This window comes from Phalangium opilio, unplaced genomic scaffold (assembly GCF_054372755.1).
Source record: "Phalangium opilio isolate 3A_F unplaced genomic scaffold, DU_Popi_V2 ptg000329l_1, whole genome shotgun sequence".
NCBI lineage: Eukaryota > Metazoa > Arthropoda > Arachnida > Opiliones > Phalangiidae > Phalangium > Phalangium opilio.
Window position 1 is genome coordinate 2625611 of NW_028324226.1, and position 25428 is coordinate 2651038.

Consider the following 25428-nt stretch of genomic DNA (forward strand, 5'->3'; position numbering starts at 1 on the left):
ATGGACTACAGAACGAATCGAGTGTAGGTATTCAATTCTCGCTTGTCGTTCTCGAAATAGCTCTCATTATGCCTCTAGCATTAGGAAGTGTAGGTAGTGTCATACTTATGGAACATATCTTATAAACTTATGGTAGAATAAGTTTTCGTAAATGAGGAAAACGATCAAGTGACTCATAAACAATATTGACCCTGTTTTATTTTTGGCAACTGTTTCGTGAAAAGGTTAAGATTTTAAAATCATGATGTAGTTAAAACGTGACAAGAAATGTTTCATGAGATGGCTTATTTTTTCTCCTCGAAAATTGCACCCTGGAAAGTAAATAAGATAACGAGGTTGAAATATTCATTTTAGCTGAATTCGCTTTGATTGAGGAAAGTGCTTACATTTTACTAGCAACTCAGCAGAAGATAATGACAAAACCATTGATACTAAATCTCAGTATGTCATAAAAGAATGACGCTCTTCTTTTTTTTTTTTTTTTTTTTACAATTCCATAGCCACTCGAGTTTGATTGGTCAAAGGTTAAGTAGAAATACTTAGCAATAAGTAGGCCGAAATTAAAACCTAGGTATTATTATAATCACGTTTGTGTCTATACGGTGTTTTTTCCAAAGTAAAACTCAAGTTCCGAAGATGAGTGCGTGTTACTGGGCAGTTTAGTTTTAGTTTTAAACAAAATGCTAGAAATAGGCTTAAAAATAGATCAATTTAATTCTTATATCCGCGGTAATGTTTCTCTTTGAATCTTCATTGGAAAGTTTTTAAAAATGATATTTTTGATCATTATAGTCCAAAAATAACTAGGTTTTACAACGAAATTCACGAAAATTTCGAAATTAATGTAGTTGTAATCATTTTATCGGATTAATTATGACTAAGAAAGCATTTTTACATTTTTATGAATGCGCCCCATACGTTAAAAGCGACGTTCAAAATTGTCACTTCGAATTATGGCGGCAAAACATTTTTTCGCTAAAAAACTTACAAAAAGTTTTATTTTCGAAGTTTTTTCTATATTTTTTCAAACTTATCGCTTTATATCACGAAATTTCATTAAAACTCTAAAGCGCTTTGAGATTAATTACGTAATTTATATAAATGACTAAAAAGTCCGCGACATTCTGCGTAAACCTTTTGTTTTATTCTGCAAATTTGCGGCAAATCTTGAGGTTTTACGGACGAAATTACATAATATTGAATCATTTCTGGAAAGTTGTCGTTTAGTTATGTAGTTATGTGTCTAAAAAACAGGAAAAGTTTAAAAAAGAGGTTTGTTTAATCCAAATTTTATTTATTTCTTTTTTTTTCTAATTTATGTCTATATTGTAAGTTTAAACTTTCATTTATTCATGTCACATGATTATATTTTGTATTTTCTATGGAAAAACGTCTTTATCAAACTAATTGGTACTCTTAAATTTCTATTTGCAGGTTCATTATGAGGCCTTCTAATTGTGAGAAAAACTAATTAAACGTACGCTCCGTGGTATATAATTAATACGAGCAGGAATATCATACATGTACAATGGTGTCATTGTATTTACCTACAAACTTCACTTTGGAATCGGATTCAAATTCTGTAATGGCGGCTGATTCTGCTAAGTTTCCGTTGCACGAAGCCGTGTTTACCGCAAATGTTAAGCAAGTTTCTAGGCTATTAAGAACTCAAGATGTTTCTCAAAAAGATATTCACGGTAATTATGAAGTTTAATTTCAGTTAAGTAACTTAAATCGAAAGGTAGACGAATTAAAACGCATTTGTTGCTAAGCCTTGGTCAATAGTACACCTTTAAGCCTAATTTCATTCATAATATTCAATACAAAAACCAAACATAGCTTGTAATAGAAAATAATAGGTCAACTGTTTAATTTACATCTACTTTATGTCGTTTTTTTCTCCCCAATATTGTAGGAAACACACCTCTACACATTGCAATTATGCTTGGGCATAAAGGTATGTAGATTTCTACATGTCTGGCTCTCGCTACGTTGGGGGGCTTAATTTTTAGTTATATTCAAGTTTCTTGTTATATAATTATGAATTAGAATGTGTACAACTACTGCTAGCCCATGGAGCCCCAGTTAGATTAAAAAATAATCAAGGCTGGAGTCCGCTCGCTGAAGCTATAAGCTATGGAGATAGACAAACTAGTAAGATAGGAGTACGATTTACGAAAGTCTAAAAATGGTAAAAATTATTAATTTTAAAGTTGTGACACTGTTGAGAAAATTGAAGCAGCAATCTAGGGAAGCGATGCAAGAAAGAAGTCCTGATTTAATAAGAGCTTTAAACCAAATAGGCGACTTTTTCATGGAACTTAAGTGGGATTTTCAAAGTTGGGGTAATTATTTCACTACCCGTTCTTTGAAAAAGACTTGACAATAATGATTTCGGTTTTAGTTCCTTTGGTATCTAGAATATTGCCATCAGACATTTGTCGGATTCATAAAAAGCGCTCAAATATAAGGTTTCATTGTTTGTTTGTTTGTTTATCCCTCCTTTGTTTTCCTTTATCACTAACGAAACTTAATTTAGGCTTGACACGACTCTTGTCGATTGCAATGATATGAAATGGGAAAGAGGCGACATTAGTTTCTTATTTACGGGTGATTCGAAACCTTCTCAAGCACTGACGGTATTAGACAACAAACTAAAAGTCTTTCAGAAAGTACGGTATGAAGAAACGGAAACGGAAATTGAAGATGAGGTTGATATTTTGATGAGCAGTGATATTGTGGCTGCTCATATGTCTACAAAGTCAATAACATTTACGCGGGCCCAGTCTGGTTGGTTATTTAGAGAAGATAGAACGGTATGATAGAAACCAAGTTAAAAATGGGATACATTTTACTATAAACGCCTGTTTTGTTAATTTTTAGGAGATGGTTGGACCATTTGTAGCTGATTTTTATAGTATAAATGGGCTTATTTTAGAGTCTCGAAAGAGGTACTACACCTTTGGTTTTTAAAATGACGGTCGTCATTAATTTACGTCGACGGTCGTCATTAATTTACGTCGACGGTCGTCATTAATTTACGTCGACGGTCGTCATTAATTTACGTCGACGGTCGTCATTAAATTACGTCGACGGTCGGCCTTAAATTACGTCGACGGTCGGCCTTAAATTACGTCGACGGTCGGCCTTAAATTACGTCGACGGTCGGCCTTAAATTACGTCGACGGTCGGCCTTAAATTACGTCGACGGTCGGCCTTAAATTACGTCGACGGTCGGCCTTAAATTACGTCGACGGTCGGCCTTAAATTACGTCGACCGTCGGCCTTAAATTACGTCGACCGTCGGCGTTAAATTACGTCGACCGTCGGCGTTAAATTAGTACGTCGACGGTCGGCCTTAAATTAGTACGTCGACGGTCGGCCTTAAATTAGTACGTCGACCGTCGGCCCGAAATTACGTCGACGGTCGGCCCGAAATTATGTCGACGGTCGGCCCTAAATTACGTTGACGGTCGGCCCTTAATTACGTCGACGATCGTCCTTAAATTCCGTCGACGGTCGGCCCGGAATTCCGTCGACGGTCGGCCCTAAAATTACGTCGACGGTCGGCCCTAAAATTACGTCGACGGTCGGCCCTAAAATTACGTCGACGGTCGGCCCTAAAATTACGTCGACGGTCGGTCCTAAATTACGTCGACGGTCGGCCCTAAATTACGTCGACGGTCGGCCTTAAATTACGTCGACGGTCGGCCCGGAATTCCGTCGACGGTCGGCCCTAAAATTACGTCGACGGTCGGCCCTAAAATTACGTCGACGGTCGGCCCTAAATTACGTCGACGGTCGGCCCTAAATTACGTCGACGGTCGGCCCTAAATTACGTCGACGGTCGGCCTTAATTGACATAATTCTTACAGGAGAGAACATTTATCGGAAGAAGATGTACAGAAAAACAAAGCTATTATTGAAAGTCTCACGAAAGGAGGTAACTTATCTTTAGACAACCCCGAACCCCAAAGAAGGAAAACGTTAACCCCACCGGTAGTGGAACGCATCACTTGGGAAGAATATTTATCATCGGAAGCTGGTCAAGCACCACATTTAGGGAGGCCAATGCTTTGCAAAGAAACGAATAAAGCTTTCAAAGCGACACTAGCTATGGTAAGATATTTTACTGGTCTGCAAGTTATACTGAGTTACCGAGTAGGGAATTAATTTCGAGTTAAATTAAATTAATTTAGAGTGAAGAATTTCCATTAACAGTGGAAGCGTGAGTTAATTAACGTTATATGATAGGATTAGTGACGTTCTAACTGTAATTTACGCGTATATTCTTTTAGTCTTTTGAACGTTTTAGAAGTCATATCCCCATTCAAACATTTTAATAAACTAAGAGAATTTGTCCAGATGAAATTACCGCCTGGTTTTCCCGTTAAAATCGGTTAGTTCATAAACTTCAAACTTCAGTAGTAAATCAGGGTTCGTACACGACCTGGAAAAGTCAGGGAAATTGAAAATGGGCCTAAAAAGTCAGGGAAATTGAAAATGGGCCTAAAAAGTCAGGGAAAAGTCAGGGAAATTGAAAATGGGCCTAAAAAGTCAGGGAAATTTAAAATGGACCTAAAAAGTCAGGGAAATTTAAAATGGACCTAAAAAGTCAGGGAAATTTAAAATGGACCTAAAAAGTCAGGGAAATTTAAAATGGACCTAAAAAGTCAGGGAAATTTAAAATGGACCTAAAAAGTCAGGGAAATTTAAAATGGACCTAAAAAGTCAGGGAAATTTAAAATGGACCTAAAAAGTCAGGGAAATTTAAAATGGACCTAAAAAGTCAGGGAAAAGTCAGGGAAATTTAAAATGGACCTAAAAAGTCAGGGAAAAGTCAGGGAAATTTAAAATGGACCTAAAAAGTCAGGGAAATGTCAGGGAAAAATATATTGGAGGGAAAATTAAAGTATAATGGTGACCAGAAAAAGTTTTGTCTGAGATTTGAGCAAAGCCCCAAATTCGCGGAGCTCGCTTCGCTCGCTCAGGTTATTTATGATTTACTTTAAATTAAATTTTAACGAATTAATTGGCTAATTTTTATAAAAATAACTCGTGCAAAAATTATTTGAGTGAATATAGATTGGTTTTCATATATACGTTCGCCATGTACGTTATTGCAAATGGTCAGGGAAATTTGTGGAATTTAGTCAGGGAAAACCTGGAAAAGTCAGCTAGGAATTTCATTCCTAAAATTTTGTACGAACCCTGTAGATATATATACGAAGGAGTGAACTGAAATTAATTAACACCTTAAAAATCATCGTATTATCTCTCTCAGATATCCCTGTTTTACCAACCGTAACAGCTCGCATCACATTCCAGGAGTTCCAATTTCGAAATGACATCCCAGAATCTCTTTTTGAAATTCCTGCAGACTATCAGGAAGATCCAAACAGATTTCCCGATTTATGATGCTTAAGTGACCTAACCTTATTATCTCTGGAAGAGGAGCGAGTTCAATGGAAACACCTCAATCATTACTCTCACCCACAATACCAAAACAACCATCACTATAATAATAATAATAATAATCCTAATGAAACAAACCCTTGGAAGACTCGTAACGTCATCGGATCTTCTTCCATTTTTTTCTCAGTCGAACATTTAAGAAGAAATTCACTAGGTAATTATCACGCAGCTGAAACTACCCAACCATGGCGGCAGTATACTGATCAGTCGGATTGCGGTAGCTTTATCGCTTTTGACGCTCCCCTTTCCTTCGGTTACGGAAGTCTGTATTCCTCATCCATTACTTTAATTTTGGAAAGGTAAACCTAACCTAACCCTTTTCCATCTTCTTTTTTTTTTTTTTTTTCTCTCTGTTCTTTCCATTCTTACAGTTCTACTCGACCAGAGATTTGTTTTTAGTTTAGTTCGTTTATAATTATTATTAATTACTTAGTCATTTGTCGGTAGTTGTTACTCTTAAGTGACCAATCCTGAACAATTTCGTTTTGTTTTGTTTTTTCTTTTGTCTTCTTTATCTCGTGAAAAAAATTGAGTTAATAATCTAAGACGCCATTAAAATCAAACCAAAAATGTCAAAAATTGACCCCAATTTACTTTTTTTGACAATTTTGGACTAATTTGGTGTCACTTTTTAAGGTTTACGTAACATTATAATTATACCTTAAATGAACGGCCTTTTTCTAAATATAAAAGGAATTAAATATTAAAAATAAAATAAATGATCTCTTATTACAAAGTAATTAGCATTTAATTAGTCTTAAAAATAAACGAGTACTACAGCGCCATCCGCCCCTGTTTTAGTGGCGTCTGCTATCCAGAACCCCCTTAACTCTCTCCGACTGTGAGAACACAACCAATCCTGTCTGGGTAAGGGGTTCAATTTAGCAGACGTCTTAAAAACGAGTACGACAGCGCCATCCGCCCCTGTTTTAGTGGCGTCTGCTATCCAGAACCTCTTAACTCTCTCCGACTGTGAGAATACAACCAATCCTGTCTGGGTAAGGGGTTCAATTTAGCAGACGTCTTAAAAACGAGTACTACAGCGCCATCCGCCCCTGTTTTAGTGGCGTCTGCTTGCCAGAACCCCCTTACCTTTAATTCTCTCCGCCTGTGAGAATTCAACCAATCCTGTTGGGGTAAGGGGTTCAATTTAGCAGACGTCTTAAAAACGAGTATTACAGCGCCGCCCCTGTTTTAGTGGCGTCTGCTATCCAGAACCCCTTAACTCTCTCCGCCTGTGAGAATTGAACCAATCCTGTCTGGGTAAGGGGTTCGATTTAGCAGACGTCTTAAAAACGAGTACGACAGCGGCGCCCCTGTTTTAGTGGCGTCTGCTATCCAGAACCCCCTTAACTCTCTCCGCCTGTGAGAATTCAACCAATCCTGTCAGGGTAAGGGGTTCGATTTAGCAGACGTCACTAAACCAATGTCGAATTGCGCAGTAGTTCTTGATTATTTTTAAAGACTAATTAAATGCTAATTACTTTGTAATGAGAGATCATTTATTTTCAATTTAACATTTGTTCCTTTCATATTTAGTAAAAGGCCGTTCTTTTGAGGTATTATGTTACGTTACCTAACCTTTTTCTTTAAACTAAAGCTCTCGAGTAATCTTAACTCGTGACTTTTAAGTCAAGAACAAAATTTTTCGCGAGAAACGTCCTTTGATTAATAATTAGTAATTAATGTCATCTTATTTTAGATTTGTTTTTATTTTCCTTAATTAATTTATAAAAATATAATACGTAATTTTTTAGAGATGGTGTGTAATTTAATTTAATTTAATTTACGTGTAGAGAGAGAATCGTTAACGAACCTTTTTAGCGCTGATAGTGAAACAGTCCAATTAATTGTACAAATATTTTTAAAAGTGGTTTGAGAGATTTTAGGAATTGAAGGGAAATTGGAGGGCGGGGATGAAAATAGAGTAGTTAATGTTGATTAATTTAAATATAATCATTCCTGATAATTTTAGTGTAAAATATTTAGATTAATTCTTGTTTTAACAAAATTATTAGTTTTTTTTTTTGAAGAGATATGAGAGAAAAGGCTTAGCTTTATCACAAACAAAAATTAAAATAATATCAAGATAATTCTAATCATAACGCGAGGAAGCGAAAATTAAACTAAGAATAAGATTTTACGTGTAAAAAAAACGGACATTACATTACTTACTGCCAAAAAACAAAATGAAAATTCAACTTTAAATACGTAATATAATATTTCACACCCTTTTAGGCCTATTTTTAATCTCAATATAGAAAATTAAATATCTTAAAATTCGCCACGCGTTTATGATAAAATAAAATTTAGGGGAAAATTTATTCCAATGGTGGGAAGATTTTCATAAAAAAGGCCTAAAATTAATAAAACCAGAAAGAATTAAACCAAGAAGTGATATCTAGTTTACTAGGGAGAAGGTATAAATTCGCCTCCACATTTCCAGCTCTTTATCTCCAGTCCAAACGTATAGTAGGTCCGGAGTTAATCCCCGCCGCCTCTAAATTACAACCCACATCTCATTGGTTCTTGAAAACGCACGTCAGCGCGACGCGAATGACGAAAATTACAGTCATATTTTCCGACTGAGGAGAGTGTAGCGAAATAGCCCGGCTTCTCCTTTTACGTCCCCCCTTGTATTTTGAAAGGGGGACTGGGAATATGGCGCGCCAATACCAATACTAAGGCATCTTATAACTTCTCCCTATTAAACAAGATATAACTTCTTGATTAAACTTATTAAAGCTTATCATATTTTCATAATTAAAGAAACCGAATACGATTTTAAATAAGTCTTTATTAACATATACTTATTTAAAATCTATAATTTTTAATCTGCAAGAAAATAAAAAATACGAACCAATCAACTTAATTAATTGAATTCGTTCGTAGTAATTTTTACGAAATTGAGTAACAATTAACACAATATAAGCTCAAATACACAAAAAAATTGTTAATATAAAAACGCAAAGTGTAAATAAATCCAGTACCGGTTTTTAATGAAACTTGGACAGATCTAATTAAGCTATAGCGGATTGGTAAGATATTAATTTAATTGGAAAATTTTTCTAATTAAATTTTTTGGGGGGGTGAATAGGAAAAAGTAATTTTGCTATTATTGAAATATTGCCGATGAAATAACAAAGTTATTGAAGGCAATGCAGTGCTTGAAAACAAATATAAATGTCTCTTGTTCGGGGACTTTGAACTCTAGTTATCATCGGAAGAAATTAATTAATTTTAAAACCGATTTAAAGGGGCTTGAACTCAACCCCTGCGGTTTTTTCTTCAATTCATCGTAAAAACCCAGAAACAATTTAAGCACCTATCAATGCATTATCTTAATACACAACAAACCCAACACACCACACCACAAACTAAAAAAAAAGAGATGCATAGCAATAACTTAGCTACGTTTTAGCGTGACACTTTGATATCTCCCGATAAAACTTTAAATATTAGGGAAAAAACTAGTGTTTAGATGACTTAAATATTAGAATATTGTCGTTTGTTTTTAATGGAATATATATACAGGGCCAAAGATCATTTTAATACAGAAGTAAATGCGTTTTTTAATGACGCTAATTAGTTATTTTGGGGTTTTAACATAAGTTTATAAGATATGTTCCATAAGTATAACGCTTCCTATACTTCGTAATGTTTGAGACTTACAGCTCGAGGTAGTTCAATAACGACAAGCGAGAATTGCAGACTACACTCGGTTAATTTTGCAGTCCATATACCTATTTAGTCTGTACCAAGAAGTGATATCTAGTTTATTAGGGCGAAGGTATAAATTCGCCACGTTTCCAGCTTTATCTCCAGTACTAATGTAGGTCCGGAGTTAATCCCCGCCTCTAAATTACAACCCGCATCTTATTGGTTCTTGAAAACTCACGTCAGCGCGACGCGAATGACGAAAATTACGTATTCTCCGACTGAGGAGAGGCGAAATAGCCCGGCTTCCGTTTACGCCCCCTTTGTATTTTGAAAGGGGGACTGGGACTAAGGCGCGCGAATAATTAGGCATCTTATACCTTCTCCCTAATAAACTAGATATGCCTTCTTGTCTGTACTAAGCCTTTGACAGCGCCCCAGTCACCAGGCGTCGCTTAGTTCGAATCTATGACCTACGTCACTTCATGACAAGCTCCAGTTTGTAACCAGTGACAAACTTATGGAGGAACATATCTTATAAACTTATGGTTCTAGTATCGGAGTATTTTGGAAGTGGAGGATATTTAGTTATTAGAATATTGGGGTATTAAATTGGTCTGAGAGTGAGTTAATGTCGTTTAATTAATTTTAGCCAAGACGTAATAATAATAATAATACTAGTCAGGTTTGTTTTTGCTCCCATTTTATTTATATATTATGTTGATTATTTAAAGATACATTTATTTAACCTTTAACTTATAATAAGAAGAAAATTCACTATGCAAATGAAAGCTTTGAATTTGTGTACAGGGTGAGTTAGGGAGGGTAAAATGCCTCTAAAGAAATGGCTTAAAATACTCGGAAAACTTGAAAAGGTAAAGGGGATGAAATGTTAGGGAAAAATTTACGAAGGAACGGAAACTTTACTGGGAAAATAATTGTAAGAGGCTGGAAAATTTGTGGGAAAACTATGCAACGAGGCTGAAAATACTTGACAAACTACTTTGTAAGATGCTCAAAAGTTAGTTAGAAAGCTTTTGAAAGGGAATGAGTTTTCCAGGAAAGTCCGTACTGATCGAGTGAAAAATCGTGTATAGAAAACTGTTTAATGGGTTTGAGAAATCTTGGAAAACTTTCCAATGGGATTGGAAACTCTTGGAAAAGTGTTTTAAGGGATTGGAAACTCTTGGAAAAGTGTTTTAAGGGATTGGAAACTCTTGGAAAAGTTTTATGGGATTGAAAAATAGTGGAAAAGTATTTAATGGGATTGAAAAATAGTGGAAACCTATTCTATGGGGTTGAAACATCGTGAAAAACTATTCTATGGGGTTGAAACATCGTGAAAAACTATTCTATGGGGTTGAAACATCGTGAAAAACTATTGTATGGGGTTGAAACATCGTGAAAAACTATTCTATGGGGTTGAAACATCGTGAAAAACTATTGTATGGGGTTGAAACAAAGTGAAAAACTACTGTATGGGGTTGAAACATCGTGGAAAACTATTCTATGGGGTTGAAACATCGTGAAAAACTATTGTATGGGGTTGAAACATCGTGAAAAACTATTGTATGGGGTTGAAACAAAGTGAAAAACTACTGTATGGGGTTGAAACATCGTGAAAAACTATTCTATGGGGTTGAGACATGAAACATCGTGGAAAACCCTTGAATTGGATTGAAAAATCGTGAAAAACCATCGAGTGGGATTGAAAAATCGTGAAAAACCATCGAGTGGGATTGAAAAACGTGAAAAACTCTTGAATGGGATTAAAAATCGTGAAAAACTATCCAAGGGGATTGAAAAACTGCGGGAAAACTCTATAATGAGATTGAAAAACTGCGGGAAAACTCTCCAATGAGATTGAAAAACTGCGGGAAAACTCTCCAATGAGATTGAAAAATCGTGGGAAAATGATCCAAGGGATTCAAAAATCGTGGAAAACTGTTCTATGGGGTTGAAACATCGTGGAAACAATTATATGGGATTGAAAAATAGTGAAAAACCCTTGAATGGGATTGAAAAATAGTGAAAAACCCTTGAATGGGATTGAAAAATCGTGGGAAAACTCTCCAATGGAATGGAAAACTCGTGTGAAAATGATCCATGGGGATTGAAAAAGCATGGAAAACTTTAAAGGGATTGAAAAAGCGGGGAAATCTATTCAAATTGAGTTTTTAAAAGGAATGTCAGCCACTAAGAAAGGCGCGTCAATAGCTGGACTCATGAAAACGCCTCTTAAAGGATATTGAAAGGTGCTGGTCTGAAAATCGTAAAAAAAAAACTTAGTGACTTGTCAAAAGCCAAACCACTAATAAGGTATTTAATTCTCCCCTCTTTAAGTTAGTAAATCAAAAAAATAATAATAAAACACCCTGTACATCAAATAACTTTTATTTCACGAATAAAAGGTCGAGTTTGCAAATATAGTAAACATAAAACCAGCGGTGATTGTGATGTTAGAAACAATATACTATATGTCACACGGCTTCCATTATAGCTTAGCAAAAACAAAAGAAAAAACTGTTTACTATTGTGAAATGTTGAACGTAAAAATATTGGAAAAAAATCGAGTGTGTTGATCCCAACTATAGCGCCCAAGGGAAGAAATAAATAAATAAATAAATAAATTTCGTATAAATTTGAAGATAAAAAATAAAGGTGCTCCTATTGAAAAATAAAAAAAATAAAAAATACAAGTTTCATATCAGGTCGCGTTACATAAATGTCAAATTAAAATTAAATACGGTAGGTAAAAGGTGATCTGTACGTACGTAGTCAGCTAGTAATAACGTCCCAGCGTAATTAAAGGTAATTAATCATTGCGAAATTCTTACAGCTAAAAAAATCAACGTCCTTGTAAGCTAGCTTTTTAATTAAATTCGAACTGGATTATTCAAGATTAAGATAAAATATATTATTTCAAATTCAATTAAAATGCTCAAAATTTCGAGAAAGGTATTTTTGCCTATGAAAAAAAATAAACCTAATAATTTTATACGCTAATTAAATTAAATTTAATTAAACGAAACGAATTGGGGAAATATTTAGTGAAATTATTTTAATAATTAAATATATATCCCTATCGAAATTAATTAACTATGGTAATAATTAAATACGCGCTAATTAATCTAAATTATTTTCAAAATTAATATTAGATTGATTATGGGGGGGAAGTAGATTAATTTAATTTAATTTAAAATTATTATCTCCGTAAGATGCGGTTTTATTTCTCGCGTATTTCGTTTCCAAAGGTGCTTTTTAATGGGATTTAATTGCTGTATTGTACAGTACTATTATAGTCGTGTAAAGAATAAGAAATTGGGTAGAGTAATGTAATATTTAATTAGTTAATTTAACAATCTGTGACGTGCGAGTGATATATTAGCGAATGTTAATTTGTTTTAAAACCAACCCCATTGTCTCGAAACAAATATTGTGGTTTTCTTCTGTACCTGATACAATCACTAGCTGGGATTTAAAAATAACCAATATTGATTTTGAATGGAAATTGAAACACCGTTTATTTAATTAATTAAAAGCGCATGTAGCGAAGTTAGGGTTAATTTGATTTATATTTCCTTTAAAGGGAGGGTGAATCTATTGTTTTACTAATTATAAGACCAATCTGCATAGTGTGAAACACCACTTTGACATTACCTAGGGCGCCACAGCGGGCTACTGCGAACTAGTACTTATTAAGATGGGCAGGGAAAAAAACCGCGTGGGGTTGCGCTTTTGCTAGTAGGGGTAACAAAGAGCAATTTCCAGTCTTTCCCCTTGAGGCGCTTCGAGCGCGGGGCATTGGGCATGCGCACAACAGAATGTCGAAGTGGTGTATTAGTTTAAAATTTCGTAGAAATTTTTCAATTTGCACCTCTGACCAATCACGTTACGCCCTGCCTTCTAATCTTTTTAATGGGAGTACTGCCTGGGAAGAACAGTCCCTTGAAAAATTGTCTTACAACTATTTTAAGTTGGTCAAGCGGTTAATGACGCGTCCAAAGTAGCCAGAATAACCAGACGACAGCTCGCCGCCATTTTAGGGTAGACTAAAGTGATTAATTGCGTTTAAGAATAGAAATAACTTTGGTGTTTTATTTTCCATTCATCCTTAAACAATCCCACGCTCGGTTTACAGATATATTTAACCCTAAAAGCTAGCTGAAGATGAAAATGTATACAGTTTTTATATTGTATAATTAATAATACAATATTGTATAAAAAACACTAATAACCCTAACAAAAAAAGTGTAATAATAATAATGTTTAAAAGTATATTAGTTAATCTTAATCCCTTATATAAATTATTATTATTATAAATATAATATAAAAGAAAACCAATTTGTACCATTGAATTCCATAAAACAATAATCTGAAAGTAACCAAGTAAATAAACAAATACAAAAGCACTTTTTAGGATGGCGCGGAAGGTTCCGTATTTTACACACGTAGTTTTAGAGACCACAACCAATGTAAATTAGACGTTTGATAAATCTTGTAAATATATATGACTTTAGCTGAAAAAAAAATGATAGATTATATTCGAGATGGATCTGTAGATTGTAATAAAACATTTGTTCCACGCTTAGATTTTTAATAATTATCCCCTCCTACCGACTTCTAAAAACAAAATCTCGTTTATCTCCTAATTGGCTGGAGCGATTTCAACTAAAATTGGTTCAAATATGCTGTTAATAATGACGAATATGGTAGCCACAGTCATTAGTTTATATCATTATTAGTTAATTAGAAATTAATTATTTTATTTTTCATTTACGCCAATGTTATGCTATGACTGAAAGGCGAAATTTTATTTATTTATTTTTTGTTTTTTTTTTTTTGAAGTTTGCGTAACACTTAATGATTACTTAAATCATTATTCGAGCTGATGTCACTTTATAGTTTCTACCTTCCTACCGAAAAAAACGATGGGCTATAACATTTTCTTCTGTCTATAATTATTCTCATATTTCCCGTTCACCAATTACGCACTAACATCAAGAAGTTATATCTAGTTTACTAGGAAGAAGGTATAAATTCGCCACATTTCTAGCTTTATCTCAAGTTCAAACGTAGGTCCGGAGTTAATCCCCGCCGCCTCTAAATTACAAGCAGCATCTCATTGGTTCTTGAAAACTCACGTCAGCGCGACGCGAATGGCGAAAATTACGTATTTTCCGACTGAGGAGAGGCAAAATAGCCCGGACTCCTTTTACGTCCCCCCTTGTATTTTGAAAGGGGACTGGGACTATGGCGAGCGAATACTTAGGCATCTTATACCTTCTCCCTAATAAACTGGATATCGCTTCTTACTAACATTTTGGCCTGTCAACTGAAGTAGGGCTTTTGAAGACAACGCATACAGTCAAAGGTACTGCCTGAGGGTTGACACAATACTGTAGAAGTCAGGGAATTTTAAAATTTGTGTCAAAGGTCAGGGAAAATACTGGGAACTTCAAAACGGTCATAAAAGTCAGGGAATTTCCTTATTGGTTCAGATGCTATAGTAGTACTAGCTTGAACTAAGATACAGGGTGTTTCAACTTGGGTGTATCAAAAACGATGTTGGGACCGAAGTTCAGTTGGTTCTATGGGTCATTTTCAGTCGAAAATGTTCGACTCAAACATTGGCTCACCGCGTTTACAAGTTATGATTGGAGTATTTTACGGGTGACCCCTTAAATTTCAGACATTTATTTAAAGTGAAGCGCGGGTCCAGGGCATCCCCTACAAGCCGGCTTTCCTTACGAACTCCAGTTTTGGCTTGGCGAAGGCAATAAGCATTTGTGGGCGGGATTTAAAAGTGCATGTTTAAATCCCGCCCACTAGCCTTTGCTAAGCCAAACCCGGAGCTCAGGAGGAAAGTCCCCTTGTAGGGGATCCATTAAGGGGGCATTCCATTCATAGCTTGTAAACACCTGCTTGCAAAACCCTGTATTTTTATGTTCATGGTGTAAAATATACTGACTTTTCTACCAATGTTTTTACGAATAAATGTAGGAAAAATTACCTTAGAAGGTCATCAGGAAAGTTTGAAACCAAGAATCTGTGACCACAACTAAATGTACACCTATTACGCCAAGTGACTCACCCCTCTCAAAAAAGGTTAAGTTGAAATGTTAAAATCCTTGGTAGATGGGATGGTTAGCGGCGTAAATTCCTAGCCTGTAGCCTCTAAACGCTGCCTACATTAATCAAATTTACAAACACGTGCGGATGTCGTGTCTGTACTGTAGAATGAGTCGGCATTTTTAAAATACTGTCATTAAATTTCGTTTAAGTTTTGTAAGGCCTTAGGGCCAATTGCTCTATGAAAAATGGTTTGAATATACAGCTGAAGGGACAGTCTGTAATTTTGCAATTTAATAATTTATTTTTTTTAATCGTAGAATATGCAGAGATAAGGTTGAGTATGTTTAAACTATATTTTCTCCTTAAGTAAATTTCAGTGTTTCTTTGATAACGTTTCTAGTAAACTTCTAAAACTGCCTAGTCATACAATCACAATTCTACTAACCTAGTCTACAAAGATTAAACACGGATATTAACTTATTGTAATTACCGCTTTCCTTGAATGAATTAAGTTTAACAGTTTGTAGTTATCCATCCGCTTTAGCTTTAGGTATTGAAAACTACTGTTGAACGGGTTATAGTATAGTACTATTTTCGGACAGAAAAAAAGAAACCTGAAGAAGAAGATAGTTCGATGAAGGTTGCTGTGAAAAGAATTTTAAATCGAATTTGAACCGGTTATCTTCAATGTACATCATAATTTGTACGAGGGGCTAATCACTATTGGATTACCTGCACTGCTACCGATAAGTCTTAATCCTTTTATCACTGTTATAGATAACATCTATACCATAAGCTTATAAGATATGTTCCATAAGTATGAAACTACTAATACTTCATAATGCTAGAGACTTACAGCTCGAGCTAGTTCGAGAATTAACGACAAGCGAGAATTGATTGACTACACGCGGTAATTATCTCCCTATTTAGTCTGTACTGAGCCTTTGACAGCGCCTCACCAGGCGTCGCTTAACTCGCTTTACCTCGAATCTATGACCTACTTCATTCACTTCATGACAAGCTCCAGTTTGTAACCAGTGACAAACTTATGGAACATACCTTATAAACTTATGCAAATACCTTTAGTACAGCGTGTAATCCGATTATTCGGGAGTGGCTAGCCCCTCTTAATTTTATTTTTATTATAATAATAATAATTGTTAATTAAGATATGGAATAATTATATTTTTAAAGATCATTTAATAGAGTTTGACAAATATTTTTTAAGTGTTCATTTTGTAAATTATTAATTAATTTGTAATTGTAAGTTTGTAACACAAGAGTACAACATAATTTTGATAAGTGCGCAACCCCTCGAAGTGAAGGGCTTTTCTGTGAAGCCCAACTATACTTAAAAAGACGCCTAATCATGCTCCCTTCATCTCGTAGCTCTTTCCCATCGATTATCTAAGCTTACGCAAGTAAAGAAATAAAAAAAAAACTAAAAAGTTTTGCCGCCACTGCATGGAGGAGCAGCTTCTATATAAAGCCGGCTTCGTCGCGTGCATTCTCTCATTTCGTCAGCAGATTTCAGAGAACGCGGTATACACCTGTCACTCGGGCTTTACGTTGCCACGTTTTTTTTCTAACTATTTCATCAGCATGCCTAACTTGAAAATTAGCGAGACCCTTAATGGAAATTGTCACACTGACGCTGTAATACAGAACGGTACTTCGTCTAAGCCGCATTTACATAAGAAAATGGGTTTCGAAACAAGGACTATCCACGATGGCCAAGATCCAGCTCAATGGAACAGCCGGGCGGTTATTCCACCCATCTCCATGGCAACCACATTCCAGCAAGAAGCACCGGGAAAGCACTCTGTAATTATACGTTTAAATTTACTCTATAGGTGTCAGTTAGAAAGAAAGGAAGAAAGGTGTGTCTTTGCTGTTTGCTCTAGTACTTTGATCTTTATAATGGGTTAAGGGTAAGGGTAGGCTCCGTAGTTGAGCAAATTACGACTGGTTTCTTTAGTGTTTTAGAGAGGGTTTCAAAGGTATGATAGAGCTACTATGAAAAAAACGTAAATTTTTATTATTTTAATGCTTGCAACTTATACGTGTTTAGCGGCTTGTTCCATTTTCAAAATTACCCTGAAAAACCATTTTGTCCGTGTTAATTTTAATAATTGAACTAATCTACTCAAAAAGTATAAAACTCCCCCTTCTGTAAATATAATTAAAAACTTCATTTTTATGTCTGACTCTAATCGCGTCAAACGCAAGTATTTTTACATTTGTTGATATGGCATAATATCACCAAGCCATATTTGTTGTGACGTTATGTTTTACCTCGTGGCAGTAAACGTCTACTTTGTCAACGTTTTCTGATGCAACTGTAGGATTAGTTTATAAAGCCGAAATTAAACAATGGGGTGATGCTACGTTACTGTCATAAGTTTATAAGACATGTTACATAAGTATGACACTTCCTATACTTCGTAATGATAGAGACTTACTGAGAGCTAGTTCGAGAACGACAAGCGAGAATTGAGTAACTACACTCGGGTTAATTTTCAGTCCATCTTCCTATTTAGTCTGTATTAAGGCTTTGACAGCGCCTTGCTAGGCGTCGCTTTACGAGGATCTATGACCTACGTCACTTCGTGACAAGCTCCAGTTTGTAACCAGTGACAAACTTACGAAACATATCTTATGAACTTATGTCACTATTTAATATTAAAAGAGTCCCAATTTTAACCACAGATTATTATATTACAAAAGTTCAAACTACAATGTTCCATAGTTCATTTTTTAACCCAAGTTTTTAAATTTACCCATCTCTACCTTTTACTAGGGCTTTGAATACTCGCGAAGTGGTAATCCGACACGTAAATGTTTGGAAGAATGCATAGCTTCATTGGAAGGAGGGAAATATGGTATATAAACCATTTATAAAGTGTATACTTTAAAAGAATTATTGTACAATTTATATTCTTGAACTTTAGCCACCTGCTACGCCTCCGGATCTGCTTGTACCACGTCCCTAAGCTATTTGCTAAGTTCAGGGGATCATATTGTTTGCTGCGACGATGTTTATGGAGGTAAGTAAACCGAAATTCAATAAACTAGACAAGAATCTGATCATAGTGATAACTCTATCTCAAACATTATTAACTTAAAATTTAAAGACAGTTTGTACGGAAAAATCTCGAGAGGTTAGAGATAAAAAGGGTTAAGTGCACTTTGGAAATTTTTTTTATGATAAGTTGAAGGCCACTTGTCGATGGGTTGTTAAGCACTTGTCACCGAGTATGAAATATAAAGATAAATTATTCCACCTGTCTCCAGTGTTAATTTCAATTTATAAAACCGAATTTAATCCTCTTGAGTTGAAAGACGGAAAAATATTTTATTACATAACATAGATAAATTGAAGATACATAAATTATTGCTATCGCAAAAGGTTTTTAGGACGGTGAATTCGGTTATTGACTCTATTGTCAACTCAAGTTGCTTACGTCTTTTATCATTCGAGTACTAGCTTAGTCTGACCATAAGTTTATAAGATATGTTCCATAAGTGTGACGCTTCCTATGCTTCGTAATGCTAGAGACTTACAGCTCGAGCTAGTTCGAGAACAACAAGCTAGAACTAACTACACTCAGTTAGTTTTGCAGTCCATCTTCCTAGGTACTAAGCCTTTGACAGCGCCTCACCAGGCGTCGCTTTTACCTCGAATCTATGACCTACGTCACTTCATGACAAGCTCTCATTAACCAGTGTCTAACTTATGGAATATATCTTTTGAACTTATGGTCTGACGTGAGCGACAATCTTCCGATTGAAAGAGTTTAGCAATAATTTGTTACCATCCCTTCACTTCTATTTTATTGTCAATATAGAAAAAGGTTATGCCTATTTTACGTCACAATGTATCTGGCCTTGGCCTTGAAGTATTTGTTAGATTAAATAATAAAGAAATATAATAAAAACTTGTATGATTCAGGAACAAACCGATTTTTCCGAACCTGCTCTGATAAAATGGGTATCGAAACTTCTTTTGTCGAGGCGAGCGATGTCTCTAACGTAGTAGCCGCCATTAAACCTAATACCAAGGTATAAATGAACAAAGAAAAACGTCATTTAGGCTTAGCGGTATTTGAAATTGAACATTTTTTTCGCTCTTGTTTTAAGATGATTTGGATTGAAACCCCAACTAACCCAACCTTGAAACTCGTTGATATCAAAGCCGTAGCTGAAATTAAGGGCGATTGTATATTAGTAGTGGATAATACCTTTATGTCATCATACTTTCAGGTTTGTACACCAAAAACGCGTGTTTGAATTTGGCGCCAATTTTTTCCCGCCAAAAATATATTCCCGCCAAATATTTTGGCGCGATTTTTGAACGCGTAAAACTGTTGACTAACTCGAAATTGGTTAAAATTTTGCAGAAACCTTTAAGTTTGGGGGCCGATATCGTATTGCATTCGTTGACGAAGTACATGAATGGTAAATTGAGTGGTTTTAATTAGATAATATAGTTATTAAAATTTAATAATTAATTAAATAAGGTCATTCTGATGTTGTTATGGGCGCTGCTGTTACAAACAGCCTTGAATTGAATCAAAAATTAGGTTATTACCAAAATGGTAAGCTAACTAACACGGAAAGTTGTTATAATTGCATTATAATTTTCTGAAATTTGTTAACCCATAGCAATTGGAGCGGTTCCATCACCATTCGACTGTTACTTAGTCAATCGCGGTCTCAAAACTCTTCATGTTAGAATGGACAGACACATGGCCAATGGATTAGCGGTAGCGAGATTCTTAGAAAAACACCCAATGGTCGAATCAGTCATTCACCCTGGACTACCCAGTCATCCACAACACGAACTAGCATTAAGGCAATGTTCTGGTTTCAGTGGAATGGTTACATTCTACATGAAAGGTGGTTTAAAAGAATCTGAAGAATTCCTTAAAAACCTTAACGTTTTCGTTTTGGCCGAAAGTTTGGGGAGCGTTGAAAGCTTGGTTGAGCTACCGTAGGTTTCAATTTTAATTTTAAATATTTCTGCGATCGGCGGAATAAATTTATGGTATTTTTAGGTGTATTATGACTCATGCCGCAGTTCCTCCTGAACAGAGGGCGCAATTGGGCATCACTGACACACTAATTCGTCTTTCAGTTGGTTTAGAATCAGAACAAGATCTTCTTGATGATTTGGATCAAGCATTGAGACGTGCTGTAAGAACTCTATAATACCAGGGATAGATTTAATTTTAGAAGTAGGAATGGAGATGCACGGTTAGTATTTACTTCAGTCCGACTCATAGACCACCCAGTATAGAGCCCCTCCCTCCAACACGTAACGAAAAGTTTAAATTATCTTATTGGCTCCCTTAAACTACTACGTTTTGATGACGTTGCTGACGGGGACGGCGAAAAATACGCTATTCCTTTTTACCTCTGTCGCTATGACCCTTCCGCCTCTTCTTTTATACCCCCCCCCCGTCCCGTCCCGTGGTAGGGGGTCCGGGACTTTGACGCGCGCCCACATTACTCTGTTCTCCATTCCTACTTCTAAAATTAAATCTATCCCTGAGTGATAATACATAGTTTCCAGATTAGGAGGATTGATACCATTTACACCAGGAGTCCAGGCTACTTGCAGGACTATGTAGTCCGCACTTTTTGTCCACAAGTAGCATGATGGCCACCTTGTGTAAATTATATTAATTCTCCTAGTTTAAAACGATGTATGTATCGTTTATTAGGACTTAATTAATTTAATTTTAAGCCTAATTATTATTATTTTCCTTTTATTTCAGCAAAAACTACTAAAAATCTAAATTATTAGTTTACCTAATTTTAATAATTAGTTTACTAATTTGCTTTTATTTTAAAATGGATTTTGCGACTTTCGCCCTAAAAAACCTTTTAAATTAAATTAAATTAAATTAACTTAATCTCTCCTCAAAATTAATTTTAATTCAGTCAGTATTCTTGCTAAGTATTGCACTATTAAAAATATAAATAAAAAACAAATGAAATAAACAACACAGTGGTATAAATTTTCATATAATAAAAAATATATATATTTATTTTATGAACAATAGCGACTTATTAATATATTTAGGCAACCAACAGGAATTATAAAATTAAAATTAATCAATATTATATTTTTTAAAAAAGAATACATTAAGTCAAGTGGTAGTTAAAATCTTCCTAATTTCATTCACAGTTGAATTGAGCGTCTCTTCTTCTACCCCAGCCTTTACCGAATGCAACCTGAGAGTATGAATGAGCTAAAAAACCGTACAAAAATTAATATTCAATACTTTTAATTAGTATATCCTTATAATAATTATAGTCAGAAGTGAGATGAGACTAGAAGTGAAGGGCCAGTCTAGCATTGATAGTAGATCCTGGCATTAGTGAACAAATTTGAGGATTTTATTCGCCGCTTCAATCGCGCCTACGCTAGAGAGAAAAAAATTGGACGAGTTCCATAAACATTTCCTACCCCCTTCCCCTCAACCTAAAGCCGCGGAACACGGACGCGGGTGCTTGAATCTAGTTCGGTCGTCTACCACCGCGAGCGTCTCGCGTTTTGGAGGGGAATTTCTGAAACCGCTACCAGAGGGCCAACCGTTCGTGTGTTATCAAGAATATTCACTAATGCCGAGTGAATTAAGAATTTGGTTAGCTCAGTACTTCTAGTCTCATCTCACTTCTGTTATAGTATATACCTTCTCAGTATTAACTTTCTTGATTCTTTGCCTAGATTCCTTGTCAATATCAGCCACTTTTTCCACCTTTTCTACGACACAATCTAAGTCATATTTGGAAGTTAAACGGAAGCTAAGTTCGTATGGTTCTAAATTATTGGCAATGTCCCGTTTATCCCCGTCATTTTCGATAAACCACCAACATAATTTGGAAGCCGGAGATCCTTTTAAAAAAGGGCTAATGATTAAACTAATAAAAGGTTGCTGGCTTTGTGACTGAAACATTTCTTGGTATTTGTACTGAGTTTCCAAGTCTCGTAATGACGGATTTGGTTCAAATGTGGGATGAGAGTGATACCAGCCAACCACTTTGAAGCCTTCAGCGCGTATTAACTCGCTGGCTTCACTTTGTGACACTTTAAAAAGAGTAGTAATATTAATTTAGGAGTTAAGATTAATTAAGAAACTTATACAGGGTTCATACAACTTTTGGGAAAACAAATTTCCCTGAGATTTATGGGAGGTTTTCCCCATATACTTCCCTGAATTTTCCAGGTTTTTCCCGTATATGGAGTATCCTATGGGCCAAATGTTAACGAAGGAGTAGGGGGGGGGGGGAATATGACTATAACATAATCGAAGGACATCTCCGTATCTCTAATATAACCAGAGTTATGAGCCTTCAAAGTTTAGTGTAATGTTAATCCTATGTAGGGGGTTGTTTATGATCATTTTGTTTAATTACTCGGCCCCAGTTTGTCTTAGTCCCAAGTCTTTAGTATGGTTAGATGGGGGATAAAGAGGACTATAATATACTCAAAGGACATCCCCCTATCTCTAATATAACCAGAGTTATGAGCCTCCAAAGTATAGTGTAATGTTAATCCTATGGAGGGAATATTCACGAACATTTTGCTTAATTACTCGGCCCCTGTTTGACGCAAATTTCCCTGATTTCCCTGAATTTTAATAAAAATTCGAAATTTCCCTGAATATTCCCTGAGGTTTTTGTCAACTATTTATTTCCCTGATTTTTCCAGGTTTTCCCGGTTTTCCAAGTTTGTATGAACCCTGCTTAATTTAAATTAATTATTACCTGGGTCCATTTCACACTCTACACCACTACTCAAGCTATTACAAGGCACTGCGCATTCAATTTCCAACTGGTCATCTTCGGGGGTATAGTGGCCTCCTAATAAACCTATCACTTCGCAATCAAAGAGGTAGGAGTGAGTTTCGGCAACGAACAAGGCTCTCATATCTGTAATTAACTCAAAAGGGGCCTAAGAAACAATATACACATAATTTTAATTAGTTTTCTCTAACCGAGACTCTAAGCAGTAAGCATTTCCTTAAGTTTAATTATAAAGTCTTATTACACTTTTTGAACTATTATATCTATGACAAGGCACCAGTTGAAAAGGATTGTTATTTTTTGGTTTGGAAGATTTAGCTCGTTTTTCAATAAATAGGCGGTTTATTTCACTCCCATCGTCTCCGTGCTCTATTGTTAAACCCTTGTCAATCATATCACCGTCATCATACTTTTCATAAGCTTTGAAAGTTTCAAATTAAGAGTTTTGAAATTTGGGGGTTTAAACTTTGGGAAGTCTTAAGTTAATTTAAAATATTTACAAATTGCTTTCCTTTTCCTTAAGGACATTGTTTGGCAATTTGAAATGAAGACGTCAGTGTTGTTATTTTTAACTTTCTTTTCTCCACTGTTTACTTTTCTATTTCGAGGCTCATGCTCACCTTAAATCACCAACAGAGAAAAGTTTAAATTTATTAGGCCAGGGGTTAAAGGGCTCCTTCGGACCCTTGGCCCCGCGGATTTCCATCCCCTCTTCATAGACGATCTTCCTCAACACTTTGCCCCACCGATTTCCGACCCCTAAGTAGTTCCCTCCTTGTTAATATCCCCCTTCTTTCACTCCCTCCCTCTGGTTAGGTAGGGGGCTCGGAAATCCGCGGGGCCATGTGTCTAAGGGTCCGAAGGAGCCCTTTAAATTGTTAAAGGGATATATTACAATTGACATTAATAGCTCCAATTTTTTCCAAGTAGCCATGAATTTTCCCAATAGAGTTGATATCACCGCAGTTATTTAAACCAGCTCTGGCAGCTCCTTTTGTTAAATAATTGGGCTTACATTTATCCCAAGCTCTAAGTATGTGTGACCTGATTCTTAGGTACCTAAAGAGCATCGTTTGTTTTAATTTTTGATAAATTTAAAACTAACGAGTCTTGAGCTGACCTTCCAGGTGTTTTCTTTCCATTTCCAGAGAAAAATTCTGAATGAATTTGTTTCTCTTCTTCACTTACAGGTAATTCCGTGTTGTTGTTTACTCTGGAAATATTAATAGTGACCTGGTTTTCCTCCGCAATATTTTGAGGTAGTGAGGATGAACTGACAGGTGTTTCAGTTGGTTTACTGCTATAACTGGGACCTTCATTATCAAAACCAATATCTATGTCATCTAAATCATCTTCAGTTTTTTTTATCAGTGTTATTTCACTGGTTGAACTGAATGAACCGCAATATTCATTATCTTCACACTAACAATTTAACATGATTTAGGACTAAATCTTGACAGTTCTTGAACTAATGCAATACTAACATTACGTTGCTCTTCTTTAGAAACCTTTTGGAAATAATTCCGTACTTGACAGGGTGTTTTGGAGCCAATTAATTGGGCAACTTTACTCCATTTATTACCGAACTGGCTCTAAAAAGGGATTTAGTTAAGTGTAAGAAATGCAAACATCTGGAATCTATAGGTTTTTTCTGTTTACATAGCCAATTTGGAATAGTTGTTTCTCTTCTAGAGTCCAAACATTTCTTTCAGAGAGATTTAAAACGCTCTCAATGTCAATGGAAGTAGTTTTATTTTGTAATTCGTGTGTATCTCTTGAAAATGTCATTAAACTTCATACTCTAGGACTTGGACTGACTTAAGGACAGGTATTATTGACTTACCTGGACTCGTCTGAATTCCCCATTATATCAATTTCATCGTCCATTATTTTTCTGTTTTAAACCAAACCTTATAGCACTAAAAATATTCTTTAAAATTAAGTTAAAATGTCATAATTAAGTTAATTTTTAAATTATAAAACACTGCGACTTGAACGTTCCGCATCTTGTTAGCAGACGAAATTGGCCAACGCTTAGGACGGTCATAGGTCAACAACCTCTATAGCAAACAGGAACGTACATAAGTCTCAAATTTTAAATTCTCTACTAAATAAAATGTAAAAAATCTTGTCATAGCATTATATACTTCCAATTTTAAGAAAGATATATATTACAGGTATTAATTTTAAGCTAGCCTATAACATAAAGTTTGATTTTCATTAAGAAATTTAGAAATATTTATTTTAAACGAGCAAGTCGACTAAATTCTTATTTCCCTCTCTATGTAGAAAGAAAAGGGGAAGATGTTCAAACTTTTACTGCTAGATGGCGCTAGGTGCTTGATTTTTGTTTATAGATTCTCGGGGGATGAAAAGAAAAGGGACAAGTTGGGAAAACCAAAATAT

At 35.4% G+C, this 25428-nt stretch overlaps 3 protein-coding genes across 4 annotated transcripts; 2 read left to right on the forward strand and 1 right to left on the reverse strand.

Moving 5' to 3' along the window:
* Window positions 1-1440: 1440 nt before the first annotated feature.
* Window positions 1441-13723, forward strand: LOC149610273 (ankyrin repeat domain-containing protein 13C). Of its 2 annotated transcripts, XR_016376658.1 has the most exons (12): window positions 1441-1697; window positions 1916-1957; window positions 2050-2154; window positions 2214-2345; window positions 2405-2471; window positions 2540-2816; window positions 2884-2951; window positions 3876-4119; window positions 4200-4228; window positions 4299-4399; window positions 5285-5737; window positions 5847-13723. XR_016376658.1 is itself a non-coding variant. In XM_089859174.1 (11 exons), the coding sequence occupies exons 1-11, from the start codon at window positions 1529-1531 to the stop codon at window positions 5416-5418; spliced, it is 1368 nt and encodes a 455-aa protein (XP_089715300.1). In that variant the 5' UTR covers window positions 1441-1528; the 3' UTR covers window positions 5419-13723. The 2 variants fall into 2 exon arrangements, 1 of the variants encoding a protein (XP_089715300.1); XM_089859174.1 differs by having other exon boundaries at window positions 5285-13723.
* A 2696-nt stretch (window positions 13724-16419) lies between these two features.
* On the forward strand, window positions 16420-21187 carry Cth (Cystathionine gamma-lyase). The gene is made up of 10 exons (XM_089859668.1): window positions 16420-17031; window positions 18008-18089; window positions 18159-18254; window positions 19160-19269; window positions 19348-19470; window positions 19608-19665; window positions 19728-19805; window positions 19873-20200; window positions 20265-20403; window positions 20988-21187. The coding sequence occupies exons 1-10, from the start codon at window positions 16672-16674 to the stop codon at window positions 21006-21008; spliced, it is 1395 nt and encodes a 464-aa protein (XP_089715794.1). The 5' UTR covers window positions 16420-16671; the 3' UTR covers window positions 21009-21187.
* A 39-nt stretch (window positions 21188-21226) lies between these two features.
* Window positions 21227-25073, reverse strand: LOC149610275 (histone H2A deubiquitinase MYSM1-like). Its single transcript, XM_089859664.1, has 10 exons — window positions 24866-25073; window positions 24682-24796; window positions 24507-24614; window positions 24143-24444; window positions 23918-24081; window positions 23523-23642; window positions 23267-23442; window positions 22984-23170; window positions 21909-22303; window positions 21227-21464 (listed from the first exon to the last, which is right to left on the reverse strand). Exons 1-10 carry the CDS (start codon window positions 24907-24909, stop codon window positions 21363-21365), a joined length of 1713 nt encoding a protein of 570 aa, XP_089715790.1. The 5' UTR covers window positions 24910-25073; the 3' UTR covers window positions 21227-21362.
* Between the last annotated feature and the right edge of the window lie 355 nt (window positions 25074-25428).

Coding starts and splice junctions, on each gene's coding strand:
- LOC149610275 (XM_089859664.1), bottom strand. CDS start 24,909: ATGGACGATGAAATTGATATAATGGGGAATTCAGACGAGTCCAG. Junction 24,445..24,506: donor CTAAAGAAGAGCAACGTAAT/GTTAGTATTGCA, acceptor TTAAATTGTTAG/TGTGAAGATAATGAATATTG. Junction 21,465..21,908: donor AGAAAGTTAATACTGAGAAG/GTATATACTATA, acceptor ACGGTTTTTTAG/CTCATTCATACTCTCAGGTT.
- LOC149610273 (XM_089859174.1), top strand. CDS start 1,529: ATGGTGTCATTGTATTTACCTACAAACTTCACTTTGGAATCGGATTCA. Junction 2,472..2,539: donor AAAAAGCGCTCAAATATAAG/GTTTCATTGTTT, acceptor AACTTAATTTAG/GCTTGACACGACTCTTGTCG. Junction 2,817..2,883: donor TATTTAGAGAAGATAGAACG/GTATGATAGAAA, acceptor GTTAATTTTTAG/GAGATGGTTGGACCATTTGT.
- Cth (XM_089859668.1), top strand. CDS start 16,672: ATGGAGGAGCAGCTTCTATATAAAGCCGGCTTCGTCGCGTGCATTCTC. Junction 19,471..19,607: donor TTATGTCATCATACTTTCAG/GTTTGTACACCA, acceptor AAAATTTTGCAG/AAACCTTTAAGTTTGGGGGC. Junction 20,201..20,264: donor GAAAGCTTGGTTGAGCTACC/GTAGGTTTCAAT, acceptor TGGTATTTTTAG/GTGTATTATGACTCATGCCG.